Source organism: Mustelus asterias, chromosome 22 (genome assembly GCF_964213995.1).
Source record: "Mustelus asterias chromosome 22, sMusAst1.hap1.1, whole genome shotgun sequence".
Lineage (NCBI taxonomy): Eukaryota > Metazoa > Chordata > Chondrichthyes > Carcharhiniformes > Triakidae > Mustelus > Mustelus asterias.
This window is the reverse complement of record NC_135822.1, coordinates 25,031,249-25,048,480: the sequence shown is the minus strand read 5'-3', so window position 1 is coordinate 25,048,480 and position 17,232 is coordinate 25,031,249. Positions and strand designations below refer to the sequence as shown.

Genomic DNA, 17,232 nt, shown 5'->3' with positions numbered 1-17,232 from the left:
TCAATGTTCTGACCAATGAAACCAAGCATGCCAAATGCCTTCTTCGCCACCCTGTCCACCCGTGACTCCACTTTCAAGGAGCTATGAACCTGAACTCCTAGGTCTTCTTGTTCTATAACTCTCCCCAATGCCCTACCATTAATTGACTAGGTCCTGCCATGATTTGATCTACCAAAATGCATCACCTTATATTTATCTAAATTAAATTCCATCTACCATTCATTGGCACGCTGGCCCATCAAGGTCAAGATCCCGTTGCAATCCTAGATAACCTTCTTCACTGTCCACTATGCCACCAATCTTGGTGTCATCTGCAAACTTGCTAACCATGCCCCATAAATTCTCATGCAAATCATAAGCAGCTGGGATCAAGTGGATCCTTTTAAGAGTGTAGAGGGTGTCAGAGTAGAGTTAAGGGAGAAATCAGGAGGGCAAAAAGGGGACAGGAGATTGCTTTGTCAGATAAGGCAAAGGAGAATCCAAAGAGCTTCTACAAATACATAAAGGGCAAAAGAGTAACTTGGGAGAGAGTAGGGGCCTCTTAAGGATCAACAAGGTCATCTATGTCATTTATCTCCTTCTTCTTTTTGAACAGGGCCTCAATATCCCAAGTCATCCAGGGCTCCCTATTTCTGCCAGCCTTGCCCTTCACTCTAAAAGGAATGTGCTTACCCTGAAACCTGGTTAACACAGTTTTGAAAGCTTCCCGCTTACCAGACTTCCCCAATCAACTTTTGAAAGTTCCTGTTTATTACCATCAGAATTGGCCATACCCCAAATTTAGAATTTTAACTTTTGAGCCAGACCTATCATTCTCCATAGCTATCTTAAGACTAATGGAATTATGGTCACTGGTCCCAAAGTGATCCCTCACTAACAGTTCTGTCACCTGCCCTTCCTTATTTCCCAAGAGGAGGTCAAGTTTTGCCCCCTCTCTAATCGGGCCATCCACATACTGAATGAGAAAGTCCTCCTGAATACACTCAACAAATTCATGTAAGCTGCATATGTTTCAACATATTGTAAAGGTCTATCATTTGGACCACGAGCACACAATATTTGTCTTCCTTCTCTATTGCAAAATCTACTACGATGTATCTGTGCATGAGTGTAGCTAATGCTGCTTTTCCTGCACTCCTGTTCTTTGTTTCGGTGTCTATAATCCACGTTAACCAGCTAACATTATCCAATATTCTCTTGTATTTTAAAACCTGCAACATGTCTCCCCTCAACTTAATTGAATGGCTTTGTGCGAAGGGTGGTGAACGTGCGACATAAACTTGGCAGATAAATAAAATTAATTTATAATTCAAAATAAAGGGAAAATATTGCTAATGCTGGAATTCTGAAAACAGAAAATGCTGGAGGAACTCAGCAAATCTGACAGTATCTGTGGAGAGAGAATAGGGCCAACGTTTCGAGTCAGGATGACCCTTCGTCAGAGCTGGTAAATGGAAAATGACTGCATCCAGTGCCCACTAATTTTGACCGTTGCCTTTCTTCTCTGGATTCTCTCCAACAGAGCATTATTTGGAGGTCAGAAGTGTAAGTTTGTACACACAGTTATAAATATTGTTTCATCAATAGGGCACATATCACAATTTGTCTTAACTTATATCCAACAAGATCCAGCCTAATATTTGATTAGCCTCATTGATAACAGATTCTCACCTTTTCATGGCCACTCAAATCCTTTACATCCTTTGCCAATCGACATCTTTTCCTGTTGTTACCAAAATTGCCAGATGCTGCATTTGATCAGTTGGCACTGCATGCAGTCATTTCCCATTTACCACAGCTCTACTGTTTTAATTTGGTTTTGTAATTTTGCTTTGTTAAAACCCCAGTTTGCCAGCCCTCCCTGAAATTTCCTCTTTACAAAGTGGTTCTTAGAACAATATTGACCGATCAGGCTGTAGAAATGTGGGTTATGACTCTTCTCACCCTTGGTGTACATCAGGCAAAAGTTTGTGAATTGAGGAAAGTGGAAATTTAAATGCTATTATAATTGCTGAATTGTATCACTGTCACTGGTCAATATAAAATATATTCTGTTCTATATACCCGATTGTCTTTAATGTTTGTTTCGAAGAGATCAAGAACACACTTATCTGGTAGTACATGGTTTTGTGTATCCTGTTCCAATACTTACAGTATTTCATTTTAAAGCTATCTACAGTTCCCTTGGCTTACCTTCCAAGTTTATGTAGATGCCTTCATCTTTTTTACACCATCACTATCTGTTTTTGCTTCCTGGTTCCTTGGACTGATTTACAAATCCTGTTTTTTTTATTAATTTGTGGGACATAGGCATCACTGGCTGGCCAGTGTTTATTGCCCATCCCTTGTTGCCCTTGTTTAGAGGGCAGGTGAGAGTCAACCACATTGCTGTGGGTTTGGAGTCACACATAGGCCAGACCGAGTAAGAACGACAGACTTCCTTCACTAAAGGACGTTAATGAACCAGATGGGTTCCCGTTCCCCTGAATGGCAGCAACAAGGCTTGAGTGGTCTCCTAAGGAAGTCAAAAGAAGAATCCTCCAGATGTTACCCCTCCAAATTGACCTGTGATTTTGTTTTGCCTCTCGCCGATCACATGGCTTTCAGGTTATGATGTTAAGTGTATTTATTGTGAGTAACAGGGTCTCACAATTATGTAGGAGACACTAGGAGATATTTTCCTACCTGTCATTTTATATATGTTTTATGTATGAATTATTAGCCAGCACCAAAGTTGTGTTGGGCTCCGCAGTGTACTATAGCTCAGGTGCAGGAATAGGCTTTCTGGATTTACTTTACTGGGACATGTGGCCTTAACCTGACAGCAGATTCCTAAATTACTTTTATATTCTGTTTATTCCATGCTGGTGCTTTTGTCCCTTACTGTGTGGTTTCTGATATAACCAGCAGCAACTTAAAGCAAACCTGCCAGCGTTGCTAAGGTTGGCAGTAGAGAAGCTGTGATAAAATATGTCCAACATCAGTATTCCTGCAATATAAACCTGCCGTAAATATTATTAAACATCCCACAACCTCACTTTGTTCCTGAATAATTCAAATGATTAAAGCACTACACCCCCACTTTCTGTTCCATCAATATACATCATGCAATATTATTAATTACAAGCAAGTCTCTAAGTTTGGTTGGACCAGTCCCTTGATTCATTATAAACCTCACTGATTTGCAATTTCCCATTGCAATGATTTTAGAAATTAAAATTCAACTCTTGTTCACACCTCTGATTTTATTTAATTTGGTTTATTTTGCAGTTTTACAGAAACACAGTGGAAGGCACAAAAGGTTTATCGCCAGTGTAGGCGGAGTTAGTGATCCACAGTGCAGGCAGTTATATACAGTGTTGGAAGGATTACATTAATCCTTTAGGCATTATGATGGCAGTTTCAGCCTCTCCAGATGCGATAAGATTCAATGCTGGGACACAGAGATCACAATGAAAGGCACTTTTGTTGGAAATTAAACAACCCTAGATGCTAGTGCACAATTCAAATTAACTATTTTTTCCCCCCCTTATGAGCACAATTGATACACGGCTTGGAAGAGCAGGCTTGGTAGCATTGTACTTGTATTGGAGAATCCATTCCATTGGCTTAGTTCGATACAGTTTTGGTCCATTACAGGCAGGAGCCCCGTGCTCTAACGTCGCAGCTGTAAGTCTACTCACTCTCTCAACTTCAGCAAATGGCTGATGTTTAACTCAAAGATTGTTCATGGATAAGAGCTCAAAGCCATTGCTAGCCAAGGCTCTTTCTAATGGTACATTTGAGTCATCAACCAAGAAACAGAAGTTACCACAGCGTCTGATCCCAGACGCTGTGTGGAGCTCATTAGTTGTTGCCAGTTGTACATTTTATGTATTTTCTTTGCTTGTTCATAAATTAGGTGAAGTTCTTGTGTTTTTAATCCTCAAAACCATTTCATTACAGGTGAATGTTTTAAAAGAATGTTGTGTAAAGCTTGATATAAGATTTTTTGTTATGCAACACACATTGAGGTTCACAACCCGTCTCAGATTGGCAGGTTGCATGGGTTCTACCATGAAATGAAATTGGAAGGTCCGGGGGGGGGGGGGGGGGGGGGGGGGGGAATCTCAATCAAGTCCTTGGTGAGTTTGGGCCCCATGCCTAATTCAGCACCAACTTGGCAATCCCTTTAAAGAGCAGCGACAGATGGAGAGAGTGAGAAATGTGACACGTGGTCTTTCTGAAATTAGAACTGTGACAAATTGACTCTACATTTAACCAGTGACACTAATGTTTTGCTCTGTGCCCAATCTGTGCCTTTGATCAGCTGGCCATGCTTGAGGGGGGCAGGGCAGGGCAGGGGGGATCTGACCCGGGAGTGCTCAATGCAAACATCGGGCGATTGTAATTGAAAGTGTTTCACCTCACAACACTAGCATCCCTCAAAATGATGAACACCAGCAAATGAAAACATTTTTTAAAGCCAGACAGCTAAGCAGTGAGAGGGGGGCAGTGAAAAGCTGCAAGGTGGGCTGTGCATTCAAAGGAAGCAAGGAGATGATTCAGCGACACTTGCATTAATTTTGCATTAGAATTATAAAATATGCAAACTGAGGCTGCGCAGTTAGAGAAAGATGGATCTGGACCAACCAGCACGTGGGGGAAGGGAGACAAGATACTCAGAACGACGCTTGGATCTGAGTGGTGGGACAGAAAGGTACCATTTGACGGATAAACACAAGGTGATATTTTACGAATTAGTCCCTAATTCATTTCTGATGTTGCTCCAAGATCAGTGTACGGACTATTCTATCCACTTAATAATGCACTTGGCCCATCATTGCTGTTGGCATAGCTTCCGTATTACCACAGGATGCATACGATGTCTTGGGCAATGGGGGCCATAAGTGAGTTTCATAACTATCTGTAGCAGTCACTCATTCCACCAAAATCTTGTTGAGGCAGTTGAAGTGTGAGGAAGATCAGTAGAATGGCGTGGAGTTGCTCTCAGACCGTTCCAGTGAAGTTTGAGGGAAAACGGACTCTCTCGACTAACCTTTGGACTGAAACACCCTCTCCTTGGTCACCACTGGAGACTCAGCTGACAGCTTTTGCCAAGTCCTTTGGCTCAAAGTTAATGGAGACCATTCACTCCTTCGGTTTTTACTGGAGATTGCACCACATTACATAACAGCCAGTATCTGGAGTGGGTGACTCAGATTTTCTGTCTGTAGTCGGGGTAGGCCAGTTTCTTGAGTTCGTCCCAGAATAGTAGGCTGAAAACCGTGTGTGGGCCCAAGCGGAAGTAGCCAGGTCCAATCCCCTTGTACAGTCCCAGAATGCCCTCCTTACACGAGACCTTCAGCAAACAATCCCAGAATCCTTTGTAAAGCCTCCCCTGCGAGGAATAAAAGTGTTTAAAATCAGGCAGATTCTTCTGAAAGGGAAACCGCACTCACCTCATCAACACAAACAGCAAGTGCTCGCTGACTGACTAAACAAAACAAGGTACGTTTAGAGGGCTTCTGACAACTAACTGGTGGAATGCTCTGATTGGCCACCCTTTCTGTGATGAAGGTTCCCCGTGACTTATTTAAATTCCGCAAGTTGGCTGCAAGGCCCCATAGAATCCCTACAGTGCAGAAGGAAGCCACTTGGCCCATCGAGCCTGCACCGATAACTATCCCACCCAGGCCCCATCCCCTTAACCTAACATATTTACCCGGCTAGCCCCCCTGACACTAAGGGACAATTTATCATGTCCCATTAACCTAACCTGCACATCTTTGGAATATGGGAAGAAACCGGAGCACCCGGACGAAACCCACACAGACAGTGACCCAAGGCCGGAATTGAACCCGGGTCCTTGGCGCTGTGAGGCAGCAGTGCTAACCACTGTGCCACTGTGCCGTCCCGATGCAGTTCACTGGATTGAGGTCTCAGAATCGGGCCTGAGGTTTTGTTAGTGAGGTAGATTTGAGACTGACTTTTAGAGGATTGCTTCTCTTCCATCCCCTGCACCACAAGGTTACTGGTTGAATCACAGCTTGGTATGGCTCCTGCTCTGCCCAAGACCGCAAGGAACTGCAAAAGGTTGTGAGGATAGCCCAATCCATCACGCAAACCAGCCTCCCATCCACTGATTCTGTCTACACTTCCCGCTGCCTCGGCAAAGCAGCCAGCATAATTAAGGACCCCACACACCCCGGACATTCTCTCTTCCACCTTCCTCCTTCGGGAAAAAGATACTAAAGTCTGAGGTCACATACCAACCGACTCAAGAACAGCTTCTTCCCTGCTGCTCTCTGACTTTTGAATGGACTTACCTTGCATTAAGTTGATCTTTTTCTACACCCTAGCTATGATTGGAACACTACATTCTGCACTCTCTTGTTTCCTTCTCTATGAACGGTATGCTTTGTCTGTATAGCGCGCAAGAAACAATACTTTTCACTGTTTGTTAATACAAGTGACAATAATAAATCAAATCAAAATCACACAGGCTCCAATCTTTTGAGTGAGAATAAATTAAACTAGATCAAATAAACTGAGGGACAATATAAAAGGGGCAGCCCCTTAGTGGGGGGGGGGAGGGGGGTTGGAAACTGCCTGAAACAAAAAGCAAATCACAAATTAAACTTAAAACGCCAAACCAAAAGGTGATTAACAGAGTCGATAAGGCACTCCCGTAACTGCAGTGCTCACTGGGCATGGAAGGCCTTTCTGGTGCCAGTGGACACTGCTTGCTCCCTCTCCGGGGACACCCGGCCGCGAATGTATCTGCAGTAGAGGAGCAGACAGTCAGGCCGGACAACCCTCTCGATTGCCCACTGCCTGGACCTATTAATGGCAAGTTTGGCCAGGCTCAGGAGCAGGTTAACAAGGAGGTCCTCCTCCTTCCCCGACACCCGGCCACACTGGGAGCCCGTAGATCAGGAATGTGGGGCTGAAATGCAAACAGAACTGTAACAAAAAGTTTTTAAACAACAGAAAAGGGAGTGCAGCCTAAAACAACTGATATAAACATGGTTCATGGACGTCACAAGACTGCAACCACACAGGCTCCAAACTGTTATACCTAAATTGGCAATCAGGTTGCTATTTAGGCAATAGCAGTCCAATTTGTAAATTAAAAGGGGCCAACTACTTGAAACAGACGGGCAAGTTGGACAACTGGCAATAGGCCCCTTTTAAAATGGAGCTGGCTGCTTCACCACTGTTAATGGGGCAGAAAGACTACTACTTACGGCAGATTGAGGCCTTTCCTACCCTGTTAACATCAGATAAGAGCATTGATGTGCTCCACCATTGCAAAGCTTCCTTATTACCACAGGATAAACATGGTATCTTCTCTTTCCCTTACCTCCTATCCTCATAACCCCATGTAATCCCCTGACACTAAGGGGCAATTTAGCTTGGCCAATTAACTTAAACCGCACATACTGGGAGTGTGGGAAGAAACTGGAGCACCCGGAGGGAACCTACACAGACACGGGGAGAACGTGCAAACTCCGCACAGTCACCTGCGGCCGGAATTGAACCCGGGTCACTGGCGCTGTGAGGCAGCAGCGCTAACCATTGTGCTAACGTGCCAATCCTAAATCTTATCGAAGTGTCTTTAAGCTGTGTGTGATTTGTGGCATTATTTGGAGATTTTCAGTTTTGCATCCGCCTTGGCTTCCACGGGAGAGACAGGACAGCTGCTCGATATTTTTTCTCTTTGCTTCACCTTGGTAACCTCTTTTGTAACCTTGGTAACCTCATCTCCGATTTCTAATTGGCTGTGAGAAGGTTGTGCATCCCGAGGTTGGACGTGTTGGGTAAGCAATGGTGGGAGTGTAGGGGTGAGGTGGGCAGAGGTCATCTGATGACACCTCCAGAATAATGTCTGAGGACAGTTGGCAACCCAAATACCCAACATCAGCATGGCCAAACAAAGGGATTCAAATTCTAACTCTGTTGTGCTTTTGCACACACGCCAAGTACTCAATGTTGCAATGATGATCATCAATGTTGGTTTTGTGAGGTGTGGATTTAAAGCTAATACTGGTATTCTGACTGGTCCAGCTCTGTCTATAAGCAGCCGTGATAGAGGGAGAGGGAAGAATTATAAATTGCGCAGATCACATCATGGCTGACTGAGTGCATTGATTATGAGAAGAAGACCTACCTTGCCAACCTCATCGACTGGCTGATTGTAGAGTCTCGTACTGATGACATCAAAAGGAGTCATGGTGATCACCACAGCAACACTGCTCATCATTCCACCCGTCAAACCGACCAACCAGCTGTCATTGCTGAACCACTGAATGTAATGATAAAATGCACAAAAAAAGCACACATCAAAGCTCATTAATTCTCTTTTACCTCATTCCATTTTCAAATCTGATCCAGCAGCTCATTCACACTCGCTGTTCAATCCGGAGTGTGTTTAAAGTAAAGAAGATAGGATTCAACATCATTGGAGCTCACTTCAACCACAACAACTTGAATTTTGTCACTATCTAACTTTTCTGTTCCCTTTAATAGCTTGAAAGCTTTGCTAAATTACATCTTATCCTCCCAAATTTCAGGGAGCACGACCCTGATTTGTACCATCTCTGCTCATTATTTAATCCTTGGGAATCCAGATGGTGAATGTTTGCTACGCTCGGTCTAATGCCAATTTATCCTCCTGTGGTGCCCAGAACTATATACAATGCCCAGGTTTGGTCTAACCAGGACTTTGTTTAGCTGTGACAGAGTTACTGTACCTCTTCATGCTATTTTAACAATGTGAATGGACACCCCACCCACCAGCACCAGCATCCTGCAAACGTGAGGGGGTTGATCCACCTTTGGCAAATGGCCCATGATAGGGCCTTTACACATGTAAATTGGCTGTCCACCCGATTGCAAATCCACCTTGGGTAAGTAAAATTTCTTGTTGGGGAGGCGACATGTTCAGGGAGCTGGTCCACCTCGGCTCCCTGAGATTTTACCAGCTCACCCCCTCTTTTCCCGTCATAAAATTCTGCTCCTCCAGGACAAGAAGAAATGTAATAGCAGTTTTTGAAATTATGAGGTGAAACCAGACCGTCTGTGGCATCGACATCCCTGTACAAGCCTGAGCTGAATTTCCAACCACATGCTCTCATAAAGAACATAAGAACTAGGAGCAGGAGTAGGCCATCTGGCCCCTCGAGCCTCCTCCGCCATTCAATAAGATCATGGCTGATCTTTTTGTGGACTCAGCTCCACTTACCCGCCCGCTCACCATAACCCTTAATTCCTTTACTGTTCAAAAATGTATCTATCCTTGCCTTAAAAACATTCAATGAGGTAGCCTCAATTGCTTACGTCAACTGCCCTAACCTTGTCCGCCTCCATCTCATTTGGTATTGATACTCTCATATATGTTACTGTGGTGAACCATCGTTGGTTCCCACTGTGGGATTGTTCTAATGTTGTTGTTGGGTTGTTCTAATGTTGTTGTTGGGCTAGGGTGGGATTGATACACCTGTGGTTGTAACTGTTGTGGCACATCCCAGTCGGGCTCCGCCTCCTGGGAGAGGTATAAGACCCCCTGCTCGGGCGGGACCTCTTCAGTCTGGGATAGTGTGTTAAAGTTCTGATAGTTCCATTGTTAGTTAATAAAAGCCTTCTTTTACCGAAGCTTTGTGCCTCGTGTCCAATTGATGCGCATCAATTTTATTAACTAACATTAAACTCTCGACGGAAGAAAAAAAGAAAGGAGAGTATGGAGCAAATCCTAAAGCCAGAACGTCTGACGCTAGATCCACGTGCGGTGGGCGCTTCTAACGCCTTCGACCACTGGCTGAAGTGTTTTGAAGATTACCTAGCAGCCTCCGCAGCGGTCACCACAGATGATGACAGACTCCGGGTCCTCCATGCGAGGGTAAGCGACACAGTCTACCTCGCGATCCGTGCGGCCACCACTTACCCGAGGGCCCTCGAGCTTTTAAAAAAGCACTATACGAAACCTCCTAACGAGATCCACGCTCGTTACCTCCTCGCTACGCGACGTCGGCAGTCGGGCGAAACCATGGAGGACTACGCCAATGAGCTCTTGCAGCTAGCCAGGGGCTGTGACTGCAAAGCTGTGTCGGCTGAGCAGTACATGTACGACCTCGCCCGAGATGCGTTTGTGGCCAGGGTCGGGTCTTCATACGTCCGTCTCAAGCTGCTAGAAAAGGGAAATCTCAACCTGACCTAAGCTATGGAATTAGCTGAAATGCTTGAGGCGGCTTCGAAGTGCTTGGTCCTGTATCCGGAGGACCACGTGGAGACAACGTGGCAGGAGCAGTCGCAAATCCCTCCTCGCCCCACGGGCTCTAAGTGCAGTGTTATGGCGTGCTCCCATGTGGACCAGACGCGGCTGCAGCCCCATGCGGCCCGCGGTGCTACTTCTGCGGAGGAGCCAAACATCCACGACAAAAGTGTCCCGCTAAAGCGGTAGTCTGTACCTCATGCGGTAAAAAGGGGCATTATGCGAAGGTGTGCAGATCGAAGCCCAAGAACGGCAGTGCGGCCTGTGACCCTTCGGAACGGGGATCATCACCATCGTCGTCGAAGTACTCACGGGGTTCGTCCACGCGCGAGTCCAGGACGACGCCATTGCGGTCGACGGAGTCGGAGGAGGATGACCACCAGGAGTCGCTACGTTTGGCGCCCTCACCCATGTGCGATTCATGGGGGCGGCCATTTTGGTCGACGATGACCATGAGCGACCAGCAGGGGTCCTCAGCATCGACCTCAGCTGCCTGCAGTGACGTTCACGGACCAACGGTGGCGTCGATCACCCTGGACAAGGCTAAGCATCACAGGCTTGATTGTTCGATGATGGATATACAGGTAAATGGTCGTGCAATTTATTGTCTGTTTGACAGCGGGAGCACTGAGAGCTTTATTCACCCTGACACTGTGAAGAGGTGTGGACTCCAGATTCAACCTGCCAAACAGACAATCTCTATGGCATCAAGGTCCCGGTCTGTCGCTGTGCTAGGACGTTGTGTGGTAACTTTGAAAGTGCAAGGCACAATTTACGAGCGATTCAGGCTCCTTGTGTTGCCGCATCTTTGCGCACCAATTCTCCTCGGACTAAACTTTATGGTCCACATGAAGAATGTGATCCTACAGTACGGTGGGCCACTCCCTTCGCTGACAGTGGGGGAACAGCTGCAGTCTCCAAATTGTCCAAAGCGCCCCGCCTGCAATCTTTCTACGTTAAAGATCACCACACCCTCCTTATTTCAGAATCTGGTACCAGGCTGCAAGCCCATCGCTACTAAAAGTAGGCGTTACAGCACTGAAGATCGGATCTTCATCAGATCTGAGGTTCAGCGACTCCTCAAAGAAGGGGTCATACAGCCCAGTGTTAGTCCGTGGAGAGCACAGGTTGTGGTGGTCAAGAGCGGGAACAAACCCCGGATGGTCATTGATTACAGTCAGACCATTAATCGATATACGCAGCTGGATGCGTATCCCCTCCCGCGCATATCTGATATGGTCAATCAGATTGCGCAGTACCGGGTGTTCTCCACCATAGACCTTAAGTCCGCCTACCACCAACTCCCCATTCGCCCAGAGGACCGACAGTACACGGCCTTTGAGGCGGATGGTCGTCTGTATCATTTCCTTAGGGTTCCATTTGGTGTCACCAATGGGGTCTCGGTCTTCCAGCGTGCTATGGACCGAATGGTGGACCAGAACAGGCTGCGGGCTACCTTCCCGTACCTGGATAATGTCACCATCTGCGGCCGTGATCAGCAGGACCATGACACAAATCTCCAGAACTTTTTACGCACTGCATCTCGCCTGAATTTGACCTACAACAGGGAGAAGTGTGTATTCCGTACGCGCCGGTTAGCCATCCTGGGATACGTGGTGGAAAACGGGGTCATTGGCCCTGATCCAGACCGTATGCGCCCCCTTGCTAAACTTCTCTTGCCCGCTAGCGCAAAAGCACTGAGAAGATGCCTAGGCTTCTTCTCCTATTATGCGCAGTGGGTCCCCAACTACGCGGACAAAGCCCGTCCGCTTATTAAGTCCACGACTTTTCCACTCACGCCAGAGGCCCAATTGGCCTTCAAGGAATTGAAACACGACATTGTGAAAGCCACGATGCACGCGGTAGACGAATCCATCCCTTTTCAGGTGGAAAGCGATGCATCTGATTTCGCCCTGGCCGCCACACTAAACCAGGCGGGCAGGCCCGTCGCATTTTTTTCCCGCACCCTCCAAGGCCCCGAAATTCGGCATTCAGCGGTGGAAAAGGAGGCCCAGGCCATTGTGGAGGCCGTCAGACACTGGCGCCATTACCTGGCGGGAAAGCGGTTCACCCTGATCACGGACCAGAGGTCCGTGGCGTTCATGTTCAACAACACGCAGAGGGGCAAGATCAAGAATGATAAGATCTTGCGGTGGAGAATTGAACTCGCCACCTATAACTACGATATCATGTATCGTCCAGGGAAACTCAATGAGCCCTCGGATGCCCTCTCGCGCGGAACATGCGCTACTACGCAGGAGGATCGCTTGAACGCCCTCCATAATGACCTGTGCCATCCTGGGGTCACTCGGCTCTACCACTTTGTCAAAGCCCGCAACCTGCCTTACTCGGTGGAGGACATTAGGTCGGTGACAAGGAGCTGTCGGATTTGCGCGGAATGCAAACTGCACTTTTACCGACCTGACCGGGCACATTTGGTCAAGGCCACTCGCCCCTTCGAGAGGCTGAGTGTGGATTTTAAGGGCCCCCTTCCCTCAACAGATCGGAACGTGTACTTTCTGAACATAATAGATGAGTACTCCCGGTTCCCGTTTGTTGTCCCCTGCGCGGACACGTCGGCTGCCACGGTGATCAAGGCATTCCGTGATCTTTTTACCCTGTTTGGGTACCCCAGCTATATCCATAGCGACAGGGGCTCGTCGTTCATGAGTAATGACTTGAGGCAATTCCTGCTCTCATACGGGATTGCCTCTAGTAGGACCACGAGTTACAACCCGAGGGGTAATGGACAGGTGGAACGAGAGAATGCTACAGTCTGGAAGGCTGTCCTATTGGCGCTGAAGTCCAAAGGCCTTCCAGTCTCCCGTTGGCAGGAGGTCCTCCCTGATGCGCTTCACTCCATTCGCTCCCTCCTGTGTACGGCAACCAATGCTACTCCCCACGAGAGGATGTTCTCATTCCCTCGGAAGTCGTCCTCGGGGATATCTTTACCAGCCTGGTTGACGTACCCAGGACCCGTCCTCCTGCGGCGACATGTAAGGGCCCGCAAGTCCGACCCCTTGGTCGAACAGGTCCACCTCCTCCACGTCAACCCTCAGTATGCCTATGTGGCATATCCTCTCGGGCGAGAGGACACAGTCTCGATCCGAGACCTGGCGCCCGCAGGGGACGTAGCAACTCCTGTCGCTCCCATACCCCCAGTGACGAATCCCTTATCCCTTATTTCTCCCCTGGACGTGGCGCGGACAGCATCGGGACCAATGCTTAACAGTTTTACTCCAATGCACAGCTTGCCTGAGCCCCGAAGATCGTCGCCATCGCAGAATGTATCAGGATCCCCTGCACTGCCGCTTCATCAGGGTCAACCGGCCTGTGAGTCCGTGGGAGAACAGCTGGACGCTGTTTTGGGGAGAACGCCACCTCAAGCACCTACTCCGGTGTCACCACCGGTATTGAGGAGGTCACAACGATGGTGCGGTCCTCCAGACCGTCTGAACTTATAATCTGTTGACATTTTAGTCTGTTTTCGTACCCCGCCGGCCTTTGTTCTCAAAGGAGGGGTGAATGTGGTGAACCATCGTTGGTTCCCACTGTGGGATTGTTCTAATGTTGTTGTTGGGTTGTTCTAATGTTGTTGTTGGGCTAGGGTGGGATTGATACACCTGTGGTTGTAACTGTTGTGGCACATCCCAGTCGGGCTCCGCCTCCTGGGAGAGGTATAAGACCCCCTGCTCGGGCAGGACCTCTTCAGTCTGGGATAGTGTGTTAAAGTTCTGATAGTTCCATTGTTAGTTAATAAAAGCCTTCTTTTACCGAAGCTTTGTGCCTCGTGTCCAATTGATGCGCATCAGTTACTACTCTCTCCAAACCCTAATGCTTAATGCTTTCCTGGCCAGCCTCATATCTTCCATCCTTCATCAACTTCAGCAGATCCAAAGGATAGCTGGCATTGTAAGCAAAGTCCAAAGAAACTTGGGTGGGGAGGGATTTGTGCAGGAATTGTGAGTCATGCAAGGAGCTGCAGACAGAGAAGGCAAAACTCGCAGTCTCAGAGATTTCTCTGCAGGGACTTCCCCTCCAGTTTCAGCCTCTCAAATTTTAAGTTGCTTTTCTTCCTACCTGCAGAATGCACTTAATCTCTAGCCTGCCTCAGCATTGGCACCATTCCCGGTGTAAGATGATTGTCTATAATCTGATTTTGTTAAGAGGATTTTTTTTTTAACGATATAATTTTTAATTCTCCTTTTCCTACCTGGATTACAAAAGAACAACAAACTGTAATCCTATTAAGACAAAGGAAGACTGCTAGTCAGCCAGAATATACAACTTGCATTCCACCTAAGTGGTATCAAAAGGAAGCAGACCTACTACTTCCGCCGCCCCCCCCCCCCCCCCCCCCCCCCCACCTCACCAAGGAGTGTCAAACAGCACATCTCCTGTTGGTTTTCAAACTATCTCAAAACTCTTCAAAGGTTTCTGAGATGAGACATCAGAATACAATTACATGTTTTACAAAACAATGACTGCAGCAAACATGGCAATCAAATTCCTCTGTAATATACAGCCAGCATGGCTTTTAAGAACTGTTTTACCAAGCCAGAGAAGTCACAAAGAAAAGGCAAAATGGTGTAATGAAAAGCTGCAAGGTAGCTGTTTCTCTCTCTCACAGATATTGCGCCCTGATGTGCAAAGTAACCATCCTGAGAAATGTACGACAAACCGAGATCTTTTGGGAATAAAGTGTGGAAATCCCCTCCATCCAATCACACTAGGAAGACAACCAAACAAAACAGCCATCATGTGGAATCGCCGTGTCAAGACCGGCCAAAGGATGATTAACTGTATATTCCTTTGATTGTTTATCATCTTCATTAACTGTAAAACATCTATAAGTCTATCCTCTTATTTTACCATCTGTACTTATGCACATGAAGGCCCAGGAAATGTGTGTGATTTGCCTAGTTTTTTAAATTCAGAAAGTAGGGTCAATAAATCTATTCTGAAAGCATACACCGTGGGACTCCTGCAGTATTGGCAAGCACATCCTCAGTTAAATTTATAAGACGTGGTGTATTAGGGGAGTCATTTTTACCTCTCCACTTATGGCTGTAACAAATTAATGACTGCAGTTATTAATTGTCTTTTTGAGTGATTTGTAACACTCCCTGCTTTGAATTACACTCACCTGCTGGTCCTTAACTAATTGCTTGGCAGAGTCAAATGTGGCAAGCTGTGCTGCAGATCCAACCATCACCCTAGGAACAGCACCTGTGACCCCTCGCCACAGGCCCAGAATCCCTTGTTGTCTGTAGATAGTCAAGAAGGCAGTCATGACTCCCTGGGATCAAAGACACAACAAGGTCACGATTATCACAAAGGGAGAGCTTCACCGAATCTCTACAGTAAAGAAAGAGGCCATCTGGCCCAATGATTCTGCACCAATTCTCCAAAAGAGCCCTCCCCTCCGCCCTATCCACATAACCCCATGCATTTACCTAACCATCCTTGGATACTAAGGAGCCAATCCACCTAACCTGTACATATTTGGACCGTGGGAGGAAAGCAGAGCACCCAGAGGAAACCCACCCAGACATGGGGCAAATGTGCAAACTCCAAACAGACAGTCACCCAAGGCCGGAATTGAACCTGGGTCCCTGGTGCTGTGAGGCAGCAGTGCTAACCACTGCACCACCATTCCGCCTATAAACTCAACTGCATATTACCAACACCTTGTAACCACATGGCACTCAATGTTGGAAGACCTCTAGCAATGCGCCAGCAAAGTTTATATGGAAGAGGGACATGTAGGAGAGTTGACGAAAAGTTTTGAAGAGTGGTGGGGTGGGTAACAAGCCAATGTGTTTTAAGGAGAGAGCTTCAAAAAGCTAAAGCACATTGACTATAAGATCTGCTCCGATAGTGGATCAGAGGAGGTAGGAAGCAGTTACATGGGTGATAATCTTGAGGAAGGCATTAGATGTTAACACTAGCCAATCACCAGTTGAAAGTTTTAGTTTAAACTAACTCAAACATGCAGCAATCTGGGATAGATTTATAAGTGATGTTTCAGAATTCAGAGAATGGCCGTCAGGAAAAAAAAATATTTTCCTTTTTTTCTTAATATAGAATCATAGAATCCCCATAGTGCAGAAAGAGGCCATTTGGCCCATCGAGTCTGCACTGACCACAATCCCACCCAGACCCTATCCCCGTAGCCCCACATATTTACCTTACTAGTCCCCCTGACACTAAAGGTCAATTTAGCATGGCCAATCAGCCTAACCAGCACATCTTTGGACTGTGGGAGGAAACCGGAGCACCCGGAGGAAACCCACACCGACACGGGGAGAATGTGAAGACAAGGCAAATGTTACAAGGGGGCACGGGTTCAAGGTGAGAGGCGGCAAGTTTAAGGGAGATGTGCAGGGGAAGTTTTTCACGCAGAGAGTGGTGGGTGCCTGGAACACCCTGCCAGAGGAGGTGGCACATTAGCAGCATTTGAGAGGCATCTGGATGGGTACATGAATAGGGAGGGAATAGAGGGATACGGGAGACTGAGTAAAGCAGAAGGTTTTGTTTAGTGTAGTTAGGGCACCATGATCGGCACAGGCTTAGAGAGCCGAAAGGCCTGTTCCTGTGCTGTACTTCTCTTTGTCCTTTGTTGAATAGTGAGCCAGGGTATCAGGGTTCAACTTTAGAATAGGAAATGTAAATACTGTTCTCCTGGGGGTCAGCCTTGCTCTGGCTCCTCCCTCCCTCCATCACTAAAGCTTTACAGTTACAGAGACACTGACAGCTTCAGCTGTAGTTAATAACTGACTGCTTCAGAATTGCAACATCATTAATGACCTTTACGGCAGATAAACACTGGCCAGCTGAACAACAAGCTATCAGTGACAGCAGGGGTGTGGAGTCAGCACAGTAACTTCACTTAGCGCCAATCACTGAATTAACATCGTGAACTTTCACCACACTCAGAGATCCAGGCAGTCAGACTGTGTCCAAAGCTGTTCAGTCGG

At 46.9% G+C, this 17,232-nt stretch overlaps 1 protein-coding gene across 1 annotated transcript in view; it reads right to left on the bottom strand.

The window, feature by feature from the left end:
• Positions 1–3,227: 3,227 nt before the first annotated feature.
• The window catches only part of slc25a34 (solute carrier family 25 member 34), a 33,567-nt gene continuing 19,562 nt past the window's right edge, over positions 3,228–17,232 (bottom strand). The window contains exons 3-5 of the mRNA XM_078239010.1: positions 15,399–15,551; positions 8,153–8,287; positions 3,228–5,380 (exon numbers count right to left, since the gene is read on the bottom strand). Of these exons, the coding sequence (XP_078095136.1) occupies positions 5,198–5,380; positions 8,153–8,287; positions 15,399–15,551 (471 nt within the window). The 3' untranslated portion in view covers positions 3,228–5,197. The remainder of the gene's footprint in view (positions 5,381–8,152; positions 8,288–15,398; positions 15,552–17,232) is intronic.